The sequence below is a fragment of the Alligator mississippiensis genome, chromosome 6 (assembly GCF_030867095.1).
Source record: "Alligator mississippiensis isolate rAllMis1 chromosome 6, rAllMis1, whole genome shotgun sequence".
NCBI classification, from domain to species: domain Eukaryota; kingdom Metazoa; phylum Chordata; order Crocodylia; family Alligatoridae; genus Alligator; species Alligator mississippiensis.
In genome coordinates, this window is record NC_081829.1 from 80361476 (window position 1) to 80379333 (window position 17858).

A 17858-nucleotide genomic window follows, 5' to 3' on the forward strand; every position below is an offset into this window, starting at 1 on the left:
AATCTATATTCTTGAACGTCAATAGCTCCCAATCTGCTGCCTCACAGATTTCCTGCACTGGAACTTTTCCCAGCTTTGCTTAGGACATGGCAAGTCTTCCACAGAAGTATGCAGTAATGGGAAAGGGAACCAATACATAACATTTTTTTGATGTTCAACTCCTTGATGCAAGAAACAATTTATTTGGATAGTGTACACATTAGAAAGGTTTGTGATAGTGTAAATAAATGTTCCCCTTCTGCAGTAAGAATCATTAAAAAAGTGCCTACCTAAATTCATTTGTGTGGGATATACAGGACTGACTGTACCCTTTTATGGGAAAGCCTTTGAAAATTTGAAAACTTTGAAAGGAAAGTCTTTTTATAGAGCGGACTGTAATTTAATTTAATTTTAAAGTTCACATTAAACACAGCCACAGCCTGAAAAGAACTGAGGTCTGATCACACGTGCTTGAGAAAGGTTCCTTAGGAGTAGAAATGGAGTACTAGTTATATTATTTAATGTTTGGCTGAGATAATGATAAGTAAAAATGTCATGTTCCAGAATTGGAATATTATTGCAAAACACTGCTAAATCTTAGATGCAGTGTTTAGGGCTTTCCCAAGTTTTCAGAAAGTACAAGAAATTACTATGAAAACTTAAATATAGAAAACAACAGGTGATATTTGTTAAGTCTTAGTATTCTGTTTAACAAGTCTAAGAGAGATTGATGAAAGATGTGGGTGGAAAATTTCGAATGCCACCTGACTCATTCTGTATCAGTGGTTCTCTCTTTTGTACCAGGACTCATAAACGTCAATGACCAGTCCAGACCCAGTAAATAGTTTAAATACAAACAGCCCCCCAACCCTGATGGTGTCCCTCACTCCCAACCTACTGCCCCCCTGTCCCCAGGACACAGTGTATTTGGGGGGGGGGGGGGCACGCAACTTCCCAGATGTGCGTGCCCACAGCAGGCACAGGGTTGCAGCCTGGTTGGACCAGAATAGGCAGGAGTCGTCTCCACAGCGCAGTGGGAGGGACCTGGCACAGGAGTGAAGTGGGGCTGTGAGACTCATAGCTGTTGCCACTGCCACTAGGACCCCCATGCCAGCCATACCACCAGCAGTGCAAGGAGTAACAGACCGGGGGGGGGCAGGAGAGGAGGAAGGGGGCCACGATGCCCGGACCTCCTGCCTTCAGCTGCTTATGCACCAGGCCATGGCTGTACCCTGTGCTATGGCCTGGCTGCCCCTGCTGCTGCCATGCCAGTCTGTAGCCCCATGCCCACTATGGGTGCACAAATCTGGAAGGGCCCTCTTCTTGCTACCCCCAGCCCCAAGCAGCCCCTTGCAGGCTGGAATTCTGCCAGCCTGAAAGGGGAAACCTGCAGTTTTCCATGTTTTTCTCCTTTAAAGGAGAATCTATTTTTAAAGTTTATTTGCAACTCCTTCATACACTCTTGTGACCCACTTTTGGGTCATGACCCAGGGGTTGAGAAACGCTGTTCTATCTGAATATTAGCAGGTGGCTCCTGTCTGAAGCCAGTCTACTTGAAACTGTAAGAGGGATGATGACCCCATCTTTTTCCATGGATTTCTCTTCCGTAGCTCTAGTGATGCTAATGTCCCAATTCTCCTCTCTACCCTACCCTCTCTCTCCTTTCTTTGCTGTGCCCCAGATTTCTGTCCGTAGTCCCATTCTGTCATTGGAAAAACTCATAGCTCTGGCGGCAACCAATCTTGCACAGCTTTGATTGAGATTATATTTTTGTAAAAAAATATTTAGTACTTGCTATTTGAAGATAGTACATGGCAGTCTGGTCTATTCACTGCCATGCAAATGGCAAGTTGAAACAGTGCATAATTTTAACTTACATTAATGGTGACCTTGAACACTACACAGCTCTAAGCCATGAACAGGGATTTAATGTGTTGCCCAAAATATATTTAGCCAGTTTAGCACTACTGAACTGCTGACTGTCACTCTGATGCCTCCCTCTGGATCTTCTTTATGATGACTTCTAAACAGTCCTTTCTTTTTCATGTCCTTGTGACAAGGTATTTAGCAGAATTTGCAGATTTGTTGGAATCTGACAGGCCATGCTGTGAGTGCTTCTGCAATATTGTACTTCTCAGTCTTCCTTCAGGAAGCCCCTGCTTTCTCTTTCTTATCAGGCTAGAGAGGCTTGTATGTACTGATGACCCTAACAGCAACACCACTGGGAGTCTTGTACTCCTGGGAGGGTCACCTGTGGCAGTAAGGTCAAAGGTGAGATATCAGACCAAGAGCAGTTCAACACAAAGACCTCAATGGCGGAGCAGGCAAATGCAGCAGGCATACTTCTCAAAGGCTGCAAAGGTGGATGAAGGCTGCAGTGAAGTAAACCCAGTTGTCTCAGATCCACTTGTCACTGGACAGAGGTTTCTCCTCCACCAAGATCTGTGTGGTTGCCAATGTGCAATGGCCTCCTCATGTAAAAGAAGTCACGCTCAAGCTTCTCCCACCGGTGCAACATCTACTACAATAACCAATACCAATACCCATCTAGAAAGTTCAGCAGCAAAGGAAAAATGGTGACAGGACAGAAAGTGATCACCAGGAGTCCCTAATCACAGATCCACATGCAGTTGGTGGTCATGTGATGGGAACTTCACCCTTGATATTGCACAGGAGGGTTAATTGGCAGCTATGATTGTGCCTGAGCAGTCCTTTTTGCAATCTCCTCTGCTCACCCCACACAGGGAAGGGGCTAGAAAAGGTGCCCCAAACATAGGACATCCTATTTTACCTTACCCAACTAGATAGCCACCTCTAGGGAACCACTCTCATTGTGGTCAAAACACAAAAATGTCTTTTGCACCATGAAATGTATGAACCTTGCTAGGTAACCCAAACAGTGACAGGCCTAAATGCAGAGCAGCTATTGTCACCCAAGAACTCTTGTGATACAACATCAATATTGTGGCTCTCAGCAAGACCAGATGTGCAGATAAAAGCCAACTGAGGGAGGAGGGGGAGGCTATATGTTCTTCTGGAAAGGGAAACCTGCATATGACAGGTGAATACACAGCATTGGCTTCACTATTAAGAACCAGATTGTCAGCTGAATGACTGAATTCCCAGTTGGCATTAATGAGCCCTTTATGACTCTCCACCTCCAAGTAACCATCAATTTGTTTGATACCATCATCAGTGCATATGTCCTAACACTCGATGCCAAGGAAGAACAGAAAGAAAAGTTTTATGCTGACCTTGATGAAATCCTGACCGTCATCCTGAAAGAGGACAAGATCATCCTCCTTGGAGACTTCAATGTGAGAGTTGGCTGGGACTTTAACATGTGGAGGGGCACCATTGGGAAGGAAGGACTGGGCAAGGCCAATTCCAATGGCATCCTTTTACTCAGTAAATGTGCAGAGCATGACCTTGTCAGTACTAACACTGTCTTCAGACAACGTGACAGGTACAAAACAATATGGCAACACCCCCATTTGAAACAATGGTACCTCCTTGACTATGTCATTGTAAAAGCGCGTGATCTAAAAGACATCCATATCACACGTGTCATGAAAGGAGCCCATGATGGTTGGACTGATCATCATTTAGTGACATCAGTCATGTCCATTATGACTGGTTTGATCAGAAGAGAAAAGCTTTCTGTGACTGGCAAAACCATCCTATGCCCAAATCAGAAGCAGAGAACTTTTCAACGGCTTAAAGCTGAAACCCAGAGGAACATTTGAGAAATCAAAAACAAATTGTGGGAAGAGAAGGTGAAAAAAATCCAACAATCTGTTGACATCACAACATGTGGAGCTTCTTCATTGCAATCAAGGCTGTGAATGGACCAAACTCTTGCGGACTCACTCCGCTTAGATCTGAAGATGGCAGTACTCTCCTGAAAGATAACGAGCCCATCAAAAACTGCGGAAAGGAGCACTATTGAATCCATCCTGCAGCATCCAGTAAGGGAAGCCCTTGACAGTCGGCCAACCTCTGAAGAAGTCCACCAGCAAAGCATCTGCCCCCTGGTGACATACCAGTTGAGGTCTTTAAAGATGGTGGGGAAAATAAGACCAACAAGCTCCACACACTGTTTCTTAAAATCTGGAACACTGAGGAAATTCCTGGTGACCTAAGAAATGCCAATATTGTCACCATTTTTAAAAAGGGAAATAAATCTGACTATGGAAACTATTGAGGTATCATCCCCTCCTCTCCATTGCTGGGAAGATCCTTGCTTGAGTTCTGCTGAACTGACTGCTCCCGCTTGTCGAGGAAATCCTTCACAAGTCTCAGTGTGGCTTCAGACCATCGGGAGGCACCATGGACATGATTTTTGCAGCCCAGCAGATCCAGGAAAAATGCTGAGAACAAAACCAGGAACTGTATATAGCCTTTTTTGGTTTGACCAAAGCCTTCGACTCTATTGACTATGAGGCTCTACGGAAGATCTTATTGAAGTTTGGGGGCCCTGGGAAATTTATTACCATCCTAAGACTCCTTTATGACCAGATGACTGCTTCCATCCAATGCAGTGGTTCCACTATGGAGTCCTTTGCCATTCAAATGGGCATCAACTAGGGCTGTGTGACTGCACCAATTTTGTTTTCTTCTGTAGTGGTCATTTTTTGCTCTGGGAGAAAAATCCTGAACATCAGTACACTCATGGTTTCTCTTTAGAGAAAAGTGACTCTACCAGGAAAAAGTGAAGGTCCATGTATATGGCCCAAGAGAACTTTGAACTGTCTGAATTTACATAAGAAATGATTATGCTCAGTATTTTGGGAATAAAAACATATTTCATGAGTTCTGGTGAAATGGAAGTCAGAATATACAAATATGGAAACAACAGATAATGCTATAAAACTAATGCTGTCTGTCTGCTAAGAAACTATTTCAGAGATGTCCTATGGATTGTATTATGCGGGAGGTAAAGCATCAACACAAGCATCCTTTCTCATGTCTGAATCCAGGAATAAGTTGAAGACAAACATACAATTTGTTCAATTACTGAGACAAGATAGAGGTGACTAAGTTATCCAGCAGGTTTTAACAAAGCTATTTCTTATTTATGAACTACAACATAAAATACAATATGCTTAAATTAAGAGTTGTTATTCATTCTAACAGTATGCACTTATGCTCTGGATGACTGGTGGTGTAATGTTGCACAGGATGAACAATTGTAAACAGCAGGTATTCTGCCTGCTGTTGATAAACAGCTCATTAATGTCCACGGTAGCAGAAATGGGCAAGTATGCCTTTAATGTAGTTTGGTAGTAATGCTGTTTCTGCGTAGAACTGGGAAGAAAGAAGGTAGGTTGTAGGTTTTAATTTAAGGTTAAAATTCAGTGACATGATTTTTCAAAAGTGCACTTTCCACTGACTTCAGTGGAAATTGAGAGCGTTTAGACAGTAGAAAATGTGTACATTTGAAAAAGAAGAAAAGGGTAGGGGGAAGGGGTAATTATTTAGAAGTAAGAATGATACTATATCATATTAAAAAGGCCTCCTGACCTGCCACTCCAACAGAAAACCAAAATCCTGACTACGCTATAGAGAAAAACTACTTTCAGTATCGTGTGACTTTTAGAGTCATTCAAAATTCACAGTTTAATTATTGTTTGCCAAAGATTAATAAAAATTTCATAGCTGTTATAAGCATGTTACACATGTGAATAGTATTTGTTATAGATAGTTATAAAAACATCTATAGGTGCTATACATTTTTGACAGCAGGGTTATAATCATTCTAGTAATCTGTTTTATTCTATAACAATATAGAATATTACTTTTTAAGGAAGTCTCTATTAACTATTTATAAAAGGTAACATTAAAATAAAGTTGACTAGTATTTGAGTTTTTCAGAAACTAGCAGATTATGACATTTCTACAAAACTACTAATCTGAATCTCTTGAAAACAGGACTGGATAACGCTCTTTTGACTGGATAATTCAGTTCTTCAAAAATATGACAATTATTTGTTAAAGTATTTTATTAAGCGAATGGTGACAAGTGCCTTTGGGAAAACAGATATGTATCTTGAAAATTTTGATGCCTGGCATCTCATTTTATATCTAAATGTTCCAACCACTACTTTGCCTCCAACTCTCCCCTTTAACTTATGAAAGCATCCATAGGTAGACAAAATGAGACGCACACATAACCCAGCCAATGTCAAATCCATATTCGTTTAGGGGGAAAAATACCGAAGTAATATCCCGTTGACCCCCCCCCCCCCTCTTTGAAACATCTTTAAAATATCAACCAGGTAGGCCAGTAATTCTCAACCAGGGCCCTGCAGTACCGTGGAGTATTTGAGATCCTTGCAAGAGTGTTACAGAACGCTAGTACTGTTAGGTGTACAAACATGATTCACAAGATAAACCCAGAGATTTTAAATAAGAATTCATATTGTTAATAACACTGAATAACATTGTGGTCATTCTGTGGTCTAAGTCCTTTGCAACAGAATAATTGCTCTGTTATTTTTCTGTACTTAAAAAACAAATGAAAACTCATAGCTGGCACTTTCTGAAGGATACCTTGAGTATCCATTCTCCTAGATAATTAATTTGGTTTGCATTAGTTGCAATTGCTAAGAGTTCCCTCACAATGAGGTGACCCACTTTTTCCCACTTAGCAGCATGTTCAGAAATATTTCCCCTTGTTTACTCTTAAAACACCATTTATAAATGTATTATTCCTTCTTCCCTCCCTTCCTTCTTCCCTTCTTCCCACCTCCCCATTATCTTTAAGTGCTAGCTGGCAGCCTGTTTACATAAAGCATTCCAAACTACAATTCATAACAAGTTTAAGACTGCTTGAAGGTCACTTCATGTAAGCTATGTTTACTATTTGGCATCTAGTTAGACAGAAAGTGTGTGTACGTGGGAGAAAAGCGATGCAACACATTTTTTTTGCCTCTTTACCTTGCCCTTGTCAAAGTAATGGATAATTTCTTGATACAGCTGATCTTTTAGTTGTCCTTGAGTAGTTGCCTGGTATCCATCCCGCTGAGTAAGATGTGCTGCACATGCCTCTTCTGACCACTACACCATATATGAAGAAAGAATAAAAATGAAGGCAATAAAAGGCAACGTAACAAATCAATGAGGTAAGACTAATTCAAACATGCATTCTTGGTTTATACTTCGACAACGTGACATCAAGGCTGACATAATATCTAAAAGATTTTACTGCAGTTATGAAACTGTAATTCAGTTCCTATTGGCACTGGATTTATGGCCCAGATACCTCCAGGTCAGGAGGGAACTGGGGAATACTCACATGAACTACAGTAACCAGAAGACTGTTTACATTTTTTTACAATCAGTTAAAGGGAAACTCTTTGACAGGGTTTCCTTTCCTCTTTGATAGAACAGATTAGAGGGACCTTATACTGTTGATCAACATAGTTAGCTAGATAAAAAACAGAATTAATAACCTTTAAGTTAGAAAAAGCTCGAAGCACCAAGTTATGTTGACACAAGTGGATAGAACACTTCACACAGAAGGTAAAGAGCTAAAATTCTTTGACGATGTTTAGAGGAAAAGGAATATGTAGCAGCTAAATAACAAAAAAGCTCTTTAATAAGGTGATCTCGTTTTTCTAATTTTTGAAAGATTTTCACTTTATACCCTTCTTTGAGGTTGAAAGAATTTTAATTTCACTGGCTGGTTCAGTGAACAGCTGACATATATTTGTGTGCTTGCTTACAGCCAGGCTCTCTCACACTTATTGCCTTGGTATTATATTTAGCATACAGCAAAACATATATAATAACTATCTAGGATAGGCAGATAATCCTAAAACAACATCCAACCTGGAACATCTTTTTGCAATTGCTTTAAAATATGATATATATTTATATATCATATTAATAAATACTTATTGCAAAAGACCATGGGATACTTCAAGATATTTATATCATTATATATCAAACATATTTGAAGGTATTCCATCTACAGTACCCAACTAGAAGAGGAAGGATAACATGCAATATGGAGTACATTAGAATAAATTTAAAAGAATAGCTCATATTGAATATAACATTATCTGTTTTCTTATACAGAGTACTAAAAGGTACTAATATGGGATGGAAAGGAATCCCTACAAGGACAACATTTCATAGATTCATTCTTCTAGTTCTGGGCCAGAGGGGACCATTAGGTCACCTGACAGTCTCTGAAAGAGAAACTATGCTGTGTGTGTATTTAACTTGAAGTAATTTTGGGAACAGGACAGAAGCTCTCCCTCTGCAGTGACAGCGTTCTTACAGATTTATATGTGGGAGTTTCAAGAGCTCTCTTTGCTGACCTAAATCTAATCCCATTAAAATCAGTGTGATGAAAATGTGTGCCAATGCTAAGTGTCATTGAAAATCCATCCTCATGGTCTAGTTTTCAAAAATCAGAGGCACTGAAGTTTAAAGTTACATACTGCATAGAAGGGAAGGAAGGCACAAGGTTTCCTGATCCTTCTTAAGCACCTTGTACTATTATTATCACCTATTTGAAACTTACAGCATTTTCAAAATGGAAGTGAAGGGGGCCTCATAGACTTTCATGTATGAAAATCGCAACAGATATGACATATTGAAAAACTACAGTAATAGCTATCTTGTATTTATTGCCATCTTATATTTTACCATCTTGTATTGTTTTGCAGAATAAAACTGATTTTGGATATTTCATATAAAATAATAGGACTAAGTTAAATATACATTTAATCTGAAATCATTTTATTAGGAAGAATAAAAATCATGCTTGATTCAACTCTAATTTAAGGTTATACTGTATACAATATACTGATATAAAACTTCTAGTCCTAATGGGTAAAACAGAGTAATATTATATTGCATACTCAGCTCCATCATTTTCCCCAAAAACACTGGGAAGATTTTATATAGTTTATCAGGTTTGCTTGTGGAATATTGAGGTAGCAAGTTATGACAATACAGACATCACTTAATTCCACTAAGAAAGTATTATGCAGACTGTCAAACCCATTTAATTTCCCTGTTGGGAATAACAGAGATGCCTGTGTTCATAAAATTGGTTAGTTATTCATTCAAATTTGTAACTGAAGGCCGCCAGAAAATTCTTTGCAACTGCAGGTGTCAAAGTCATCTCCCCAAATCTTTATATTCTTAAGTTATGTCCCTGTGTGGTAAATTGCATTACCAAAGCATTAATGTACAAAAACCCCAGCTTTTAATAAAGGATAAAGCTATTACTAAAGTGCTTTTATGTGCCAGCTGAATCTCATTGACATGTTTTTTTCACCAATCAATTTTAAAGTAGAACAGAGTGCACATGTTTGAAAGCATCTTTATGCGGGTCTCACAAACGTGCTCTTCAGTATATTCAGGCATGCTGTGGTTACAGTTTGTCTGCTGTTTGTTCACAATACTGAGGTACATATAAGAAGGCCCCAAGGGTAACCTCTAAAATATTTAATTTAACACCCAGTGGGCATGTCTAAATGTGCACTAATGCATAGTGATTGCTGAGCATCTAGTTTAGTACCTGTAAACGCGCAGTAACTGGTATTATTGCATAGTAGCACCGCACACACATTTTGGGGAGTAGCTAATCTTACTGCACATTAGCACGGGTTTTGCCCTCTGCAATATCATGCAGTAGAATTAGTCTACTGCACTCAAAGCATCTCTGCATGTGCTAATGTGCATGTGAATGCGCGTTGAATGTATTTTTTTCATCTAAAAACTTATCTCTGAGTTTCTCAGATTACTACAAAGACTGTGAAGGCTACTGTACTGCATTCTATCAGCTAGTTACTTTAAAAATGAGTTACCTTTAAGAAATCTTCTGTATTAACAGAGATCGCTTGAAAACATACCTGCTGCTGGCAAGTGAAATTGCTGAATAGGAGAACCCAGTCCTATTGGGAAATTTAGCCCTCTATTCCATGTCTTTCTCTGATCAGTACTTCGTTGTATTCTCACTGTACACTAGACTGACTGCAAGAAGTAGAGTACCCCAACCCCTAAGACTCTGAAGAACAAACTGTTCTTCTGCAAAGGAACAGAAAATGATTCCAGCACTCCACAGGGGGAAAAGGAGCTTTCCACTGCAGGCCAGTGAAAGTGGGCAGAGAGAACAGAATCACATTGCTCCCACTGCACACCCAACTAGGGTGACAGGAAAGAAATAAATTGACCTCTTATCACCACACTAGCCAGAAGAATTTTGAGACTACAGATCCAGAAGAAGGATAGGTCAAGTATCAGATTCCAAACAGCTATCACTTAACCTGGCCATTGATGTTGTGCTTTAAATATTAGGTTTTGTTCTCTGGCTAATACAGCTGACTTGGACTTTTCAGCCTTTGCTACTGTAGAATAACGCATTATAAAATATAAAATGGTAAAAAGCCTATAATTTAAAAGTTTATCTCAGGTCCAGGTACAAATATTGTGAGATATGCACGTGTGTATATAACATATATGTATATTACATATTTTTACACACACATGCACACATGTATACCTTTTTGTATATCTTGTATATATCTACAGCAGTACTATTATCTATCATTAGATTCAGTGCATACATCATACTACTTCAGCAATATTAGCCACTTGTTTTAAAGACATGATTCTGGAAAAAGGATCATTGCTTGTATCTTCTAATGGTTCTGAATCAAAGACTAAATTTAAGATACCCCTGGGCTGACTCGTTATTTTAGCAAAGCATTCTGTAATTTGCAAAAACGCAAGCTAGGGGGGTGTGTGCGTGTGTGATGTGATGTGAAAAAGGAGGATGAGAACAATTTCAATTATTCACATGAAAATTAATGGAAAAAATTTAAATGAGGAAAATGAGCAATTTCAAATTGCAAGAGAGAAATAACTGAATTTTCCTAATTTTTTTTCAAAATCACTTTTATGTATTTCTACTTTTTCTAATGAGCTTAATTAAAGTACGCTGGTAGAAAGATGTGTTTCCCTGGATTTCTATACCATGAACATCATCTCATTTAAGCAGTATTCTCATAGTTGGTCCAAATACTGTCCTCAGCTGGCTGATGCAATGCTCATTGCCATCACTGGGAAGAACGATCAAAAAAGAGTAAATGTCATGAAGCCTCCCACTGTGTGGAAACAAATCCACTATCTGTACTCAAGCCCCAAATTTAATTTTTCTTTCGGCCACCTTTTTCCTGCATTCTTTGACTACTCTGTACTGGGCCTTTAATCCTTTCATTAACGTAAAACCTAATCTTTGTAATACTTAAGCACCTGGCACACAATACCACATAATCAGCTAATTACATCTTAAGTAGTTACCTGACCACACATTTATGTAATTAATGGTGTGATAAAACCAGCAAAAAGCCACAAAGTTATTACATAAAATAGTGTAATAACATTAAGCTGGTTCTCATCATGCCATTAATTGAACATGTGGCTAGGCTGAATGGGGCTCCCAACCTCCAGAGAACATGGGAGCTTTTGACTCCCATATACTCTTGGTGTTAAGAGTGCCGATCACCTGATTACTGCTCATAGCCTTGGGGGCCTTGTGGAGTCCAGGCTGAGTCGAGGTTGGGAGCTTCAAGCAGCTGTCACTTCCAGCTGCAGGAGCACATCAGCGCCCTTGACTCCAATATGGTCCCTTGGCTGGGACCACACAGCCAGGAGCATGGGACACACAGCTGGAGTTAAGGGCTCCATTGTGCCCCCATGAGTGGGAGCCCCATCAGTTAATTATGTTCCTTGCCTCAGGGGCTAGGGGCTCACTATGTGCCCCCGCAGCTGAAAGCCCCATCAGCAGATCTGGGCTCCAACCCCTAAGGCTGCACCATGGGCTTGCTGTATAGGTTTAAAGTTTTTTGGTGGTCAAGGCCATAAATAAATTTTATAATACTTAGTAAAAGTATACTTTTCTATCTCCTTTTAAATTTTTGTGTCTAAACATTAAAACTCACTGCTGACAAAATTACAGAACTGGAGTAAATAAATTCAGGTTTTGACTTAAAAATGGAAACACATCCTGTTGCAATTAAACTTGTCCTAGATAACAATGCAGGAAACAAAGTTTACGCACCACAATATTTACAATAGAATGATGTCATCTGAAGTTTGTAGCTCATTGACAAAATATTTAAATAAACGTCACTTTTAGGGGAACATAATAACAACAGCAACAATAATAATGTATTTAATATCATGATTATATTATTATCATGATATTATTATTATTACATTATCTATCAATGATGTGTTAAAAAGTAGGTGTCATTATTCTGTTATGTTCAAAGTCTTAATGTTTTCATTAACGTATTCCATGTAATTACAATTATTTATTCTATGGGCTTCTCTGTAGATCTACTGTAGACACCCCTTGTAGAAAAACAGTACCATTGTCTTGCTTTAGATTCACTGTATATATCATATCACTTCCGCAACATTAGCCACTTCCTTGAAAGACCTGATTCTGGAAAGGGGACAATTGCTTATGTCCACTAATGGTCCTGGATCAAAAACTACATTTAAGACACTCTTGGGTTGATTCACTTTTGATTCTAGCACAGCGTTCTGTAATTTGCAAAAATGTATCCTTGAATTTTTTGATCGATTACTAGCTCTTTCCTATGTCCTTACTCAAATTGTTATTTTTATTAATGTCTTACAATGTTTTTCTTTATTTTGTTGTACTCATTCTATTCACTTTTTAAACCAGATTCAGTAAGTCTTGTTAATTTTCTAAGAGTACAATACTAAGGATACAATTCATTTTTTGCTTCACTATACTGTGTATTAAGTATACAATATCATCTAATTGTGAAACACACAGTAAATTGCAACATAGTTTTCTTTGAGCTACTTCATTTACTATTTTGAAGCATAACTATACATTTAAATATGGATGTAATACAGCTCTTATGGAGATATGCATGCCTGTATCCCTGTATCTGTAATTGGCTATATTAAGATTTTCTTAATATTAAATGCATTTTAGTATTTTACCTTAAGAAGCTTTGCATGCAGAAGTAATGTGTAGGCAGCTTCAGTGTAGTTATCACACTCTTTGTGCAGGTCACATAACTTGTATAAATACCTACAGTAATAAATGAGAATCAGACCTTAAAATGTCACAAAATAATTTGTGTTGAAGACTAACACAGCTATACTGTATGTTCAAACAGTAAAACATATCTAGGATTTTAAGGCTCATATTTCACATTTTCAGACAAACTTTTAGGGCATAACATGCCAGGAAAATCAATAATAAAAATTATGTGCTAGTTGTTTTAGAAAGTTAAAACTCCAGTAGCTATAAACTCTTACACTCCAGATTTTGGAGATAACCAGATAAATAAAGGTGTTGATAAAAGAGTTACTTTATTAAAGAGGGTACTAACAACATATAGCCTTCAACTACTTTTTGAAAACCATTTATGTCAGGGGGAACAGAAAGAATGATAATAAACATACAAATAGTAATGATAAAATAAACAATAATGACTTAGCGCAGTGGTGCCCAACCTCTTAAACCCACAGGCTGGATGGATGGTGTGAAGTACCTTCTCTGGCTGGATCCAGCTGTAGGGAGTTGCACAGCCCAATCCTGGTCCATCTGCCTGGGGTGGAGTCAGAAAATGGCTCCTATTCAGATGTGTGGGGTGAGGGGGGAGCAGCACCAATCCAATGCATGTGCAGAGGGAGCAGCCCAGCCGGATCCACATGCATGGGGAGGGGAGGGGAGGGAGAGGACTGGGCAGAGCAACCCCTCTTTGGATTCATGGGAGGTGGGACAGAACAGTCCTGATACAGATAGGCTGGGGGGAGGAGGTAGGAGCAACCTGGTTGTAATCCAGATGCACAGGGGTTTGTGAGATGGAACATTTTGCCTTTCATCTTGATTCACGGGTATTGGGGTAGGAGAGGAAGAGCAGCTGAGCCCAATTGAGGTCAGACTGAGCCCTGATCCTACTGTGGAGAAATGCCCTGGACGAAGCTGAATCCGGGCAGGTGAAGTTTCCATTGTTCTCCACTGCCAAGTTTTCTGACCTGTTTTCTCACCTGTGGGTATCCCTGAAGGCTGGATGTTATGGCTCCCCAGGCATCAGCATGAGATGCTTTCTGAGCAAAAGACTAATCAGCTGTGCAGGAAATGTCACTCATCTACAAATGTGCCCCTATTAGGCTGGAGTAAACTAATTTATTCTGTAGCAGGATAGTACTTGTAAATACAGGAACTAGCCTGCTGTGCAGTTTTTTCCTCCGCAACAGCACATGTGTAGATACTGCCCCAGCTGGCTAGGGCATGAGGGTGCTTCAGTATGGGAGCTGCCTGCTGGCTAGCCCCACACTGAAACACTCTTATACCCCAGCCAGCCCCTCCACACATTGAGCTGCTGCCAGCCAGGGCTGCTCTGACCCAGCAAAATGTGCTGCAGTTTCAGGTGCATGTCCAGCAGTAATGAACTCTGGGGCAATAAGCTCCAGAGTTTATTCATGTGCCTTAACTGCATGTGTAGATGCACCCACACTGTGTGTAGCAGTCAAAAAAGAACAAAGGTATTCTGACCCCAGTTTTGCCTGAACCATAAGGCCATCCTACCTCCTAAAAATAATATTAACGTACTTTAAAAATTGATCAAAATACAAAAGTTTCACTGTCCGGAATGAATGGATTCAAATTTTTCTGTTTATAGAATAGGATATAATCTTGTTCTCACTGACTTAAATGGGAGATAGTTTAGCTTCATACAAATGTGGTAACAAGCAGATGCACAAATAATACTCTTGAATATATTTTCATATTCATAATCCATACTTCTGTTGAAATGCAGGTCCTTTGCTCTCAGGGAAGAAAGAAGGAAAAAAATCAGTGCATCAACCTGAATTGTTACTGTTTCTCCCAAGATGAGACTAGGTGCCTCAGAATGAATGCATGAACGATATGCAAATACACATAACAGACAAATGAGAGGGTCTTTTTCTTCATTTTAATCACAATACAGATGATGGAGTATTTTTAAAGGATGTAAAAATAGGGAAGTAGCAAGATTTCTAGAAAAATGCAATCAGGAAACTTTTTCCAATATTCCCATTTTTAAAATGCTGTATAAAGGACAGCCTTTGATGGGCTCCTAAAAGTTTTAATCTTAAAATAAACATTTTGTTAACAGTCTTTATTATCAGTTGATTTTTCAAATGGCCATACAATAAAATAAAATAAAATAAAATAAAATAAAATAATTTCCTTGCCCTGCTTTCTTTTGCCTGATCTTTTGTAAATCACAATACTCCTTAGTATTTAAGTGTTTAGATTAATGAAAACTAAGGTGCAAAAGTAGGATTAGCAAAAAGCTTATGAGCCTTATTACTGTTGCTTATTGTTCTCTGTAAACTCAATCTACATAAGCTTCACTACAGGTGTATCTCTCATTACTGCCATCTTTTTCAGATCAGTAGTATAGTGTACGCTTAATTTTCTCCAATTTCAGTAATATCAGCAAGGCAAAAGCTGTTAAATACCATATTTACAAACCTTATGTACATTTCTTCTCTTTCAATTTCTTTGTAGAAATTCTGAAATATAAAATAATTCTGTTTTAAAGACCTTGATTTCTCTCAAAGTCACATATATAGAACATGAATTAGATTAAAAATTCATAGTTGCATAACATCAACCTTAAAAACTGCAAAATGAAACTTGCCTCTGGTGGTAGAACACATAAGTTATTTAACTATAAAATCTAAATCTGTAATGATGTTTCATGGTGTAGCATATTAGGGATTATGTTTCATAGCAAAGGTTAAGAATTTGCAAGCACAGTACTGTTAGAAATGTGCTTCTGGCATTTGCAAGTCACACATCATTAACTGCTTTCAGTTGAATTTTGGTAATGTACAAAAACAGTTTTTAAGTAACTGTTGAATGAGGGATTTTAAAATCTCAACCTTGAGTAATAAATCATCGACTTCTGAATTTTAATATTTTCTTAAACAATAAAAAGTTAGAATAGTTTTATTTTTCTATTTTTATATACCACACATCATAGCCATTATCCTGCAACATATGCCTGAATGCCTCTAGCCTTGAGATAGACTAAATTAAGTGCTGCAAATATTGTAGGATATGACACATCAGGCAAGATATTAAAGATACTAAGATTTACCCCCCAAAATTTTCAATGTAATGTAAAGTTTATATCTTTAAAAGCTAAAAATATCTTTAAGAAAACAGAACAGGTATAAACCTACCCACTGTTACATATTTTTAGCATATATCAAACAATAAAAGAAACGTGTGTACAGCTGACAGAAAAGCTGTATTTGAAAAGAGCCCAAGGTGTCTGCAGAACTCCATGGCTTTAGTTTGCAGGAGGCAGGTTTTGACTGAAAACTTTTTCACATTTGCATTTGCATAGCTGTGCAGTCCGTATTGTCTCCTTTCAGTTCAACTTCAAATAAACTCCCCAAATCAAATGAAACTCAGCTAATTTTTTGTATTTTGCTTTGTTTGGTTCAAAAGGATTTGAAGCTGCTGATTTTCTAGGTACAATGACTTGAAACCACTACTCCCTCATGCTGATAGTTACCATGGCTGATCTTTAACTTTTTGATGTAGTGTGGAAAGTGCCAAAATATTAACTTGGCCTAAGAGAGGTGGCCAGACTTCATCTCTCTCCAAAGCCTATGCCCATTAGAGGCCCAATCAAGCCCCACTTTGAGGCATTAAGTAGGAATTAAATGATATGCAGACTTTGGGCTTACTCGCTATAGAGGGATGAATTTCAGCCTGGGTGAATTGGAAAGGATGAGAAGATTATGTTAACTCTAGAGGGAGAATAATATTTTCAAATGGAAGTAGATTTTAAAACATATTTAATGACAACGAGCACTCAGATGTTTGCAGGCATCTCCTGATAACTTCAACGGGAGTTTTGTGTATCCGATGGCAATTTGGCTCAAAGACAATAAATCCCACTCAACATTTACTGTATGTAAATATCTGAAACTTTCAGATCACATCCACTATAGGTAAAACAGCATCAAGAGACTCTATCACAAAAATAGCCATGAACACAAGAAGAAAGAGGAGTATATTCAATGAAAGACAAGATGTGTTTGGAGAGAAAACCAAATACAGTTAGCTTCCCATGTAGTGGACACAACAAAATTTACCAGGAAGTATTCTTAGAGTTGACAAAAAAAAGGAAAAAATAAAACATCTAGGGTATGGCAGAGGAAATCCTTCCTACTAAACTTTCCCAGTTTTATAAATTACTACAACTTGTTTTATATCTTCTTCAAAGCAATGTCAAATGCCTCTTGTTTTTGCCATTCCTTTCTTGTCAGTTACGAACTGGCAATATCTTGTCACTCTATTTCTATGCAGAAGGACACGCTGCCTCTTCTGCAAGCAATCTAAGCATCATTCCCTGGATCAGTGGTCGGTGACAAATTTCAAGAGTTCTTGTTCTTCCCCACATTACAAAGTGCTCAGCCTCTGCTGTACTAGGATAACAAAAGCAAACTGTAACGCAGGTTCCCATTTATAAATTGATGGCTCTATATTCTCTGCCACTCTACCAAGGCAATTCACTTGTAATACATGATAGTGTAGTTCAAAGTTTGTCCTGCATGAGCCGAGAGAGGCTGCATTACTCATTTATGGGGAGGTCACACATGAATTACTCAGATCTTCCCAAACCAGTCCAAACAAAACCTTTCAACCATGCCACCATATGCTACTGTGTATTCTGTATATGACACATTTTACTAGAGAAAAACTGTTTTAGCAATGTTATGGAAATATCAGCAGGGCTTTCTTAGATACCCATCAGTCCAAATGTCTAGTTCTGTAAGGAAAATTAAACTGTAATGAA

At 38.5% G+C, this 17858-nt stretch overlaps 1 protein-coding gene across 4 annotated transcripts in view; it reads right to left on the reverse strand.

The window, feature by feature from the left end:
- The window catches only part of DOCK1 (dedicator of cytokinesis 1), a 555371-nt gene that overhangs the window by 109624 nt on the left and 427889 nt on the right, over positions 1 to 17858 (reverse strand). For all 4 annotated transcript variants that reach the window (XM_059730036.1, XM_006259204.4, XM_014611383.3 and 1 more), the window contains 3 exons: positions 15515 to 15555; positions 12985 to 13075; positions 6919 to 7038 (listed from right to left, as the gene is read on the reverse strand). In XM_059730036.1, the coding sequence (XP_059586019.1) occupies positions 6919 to 7038; positions 12985 to 13075; positions 15515 to 15555 (252 nt within the window). The remainder of the gene's footprint in view (positions 1 to 6918; positions 7039 to 12984; positions 13076 to 15514; positions 15556 to 17858) is intronic.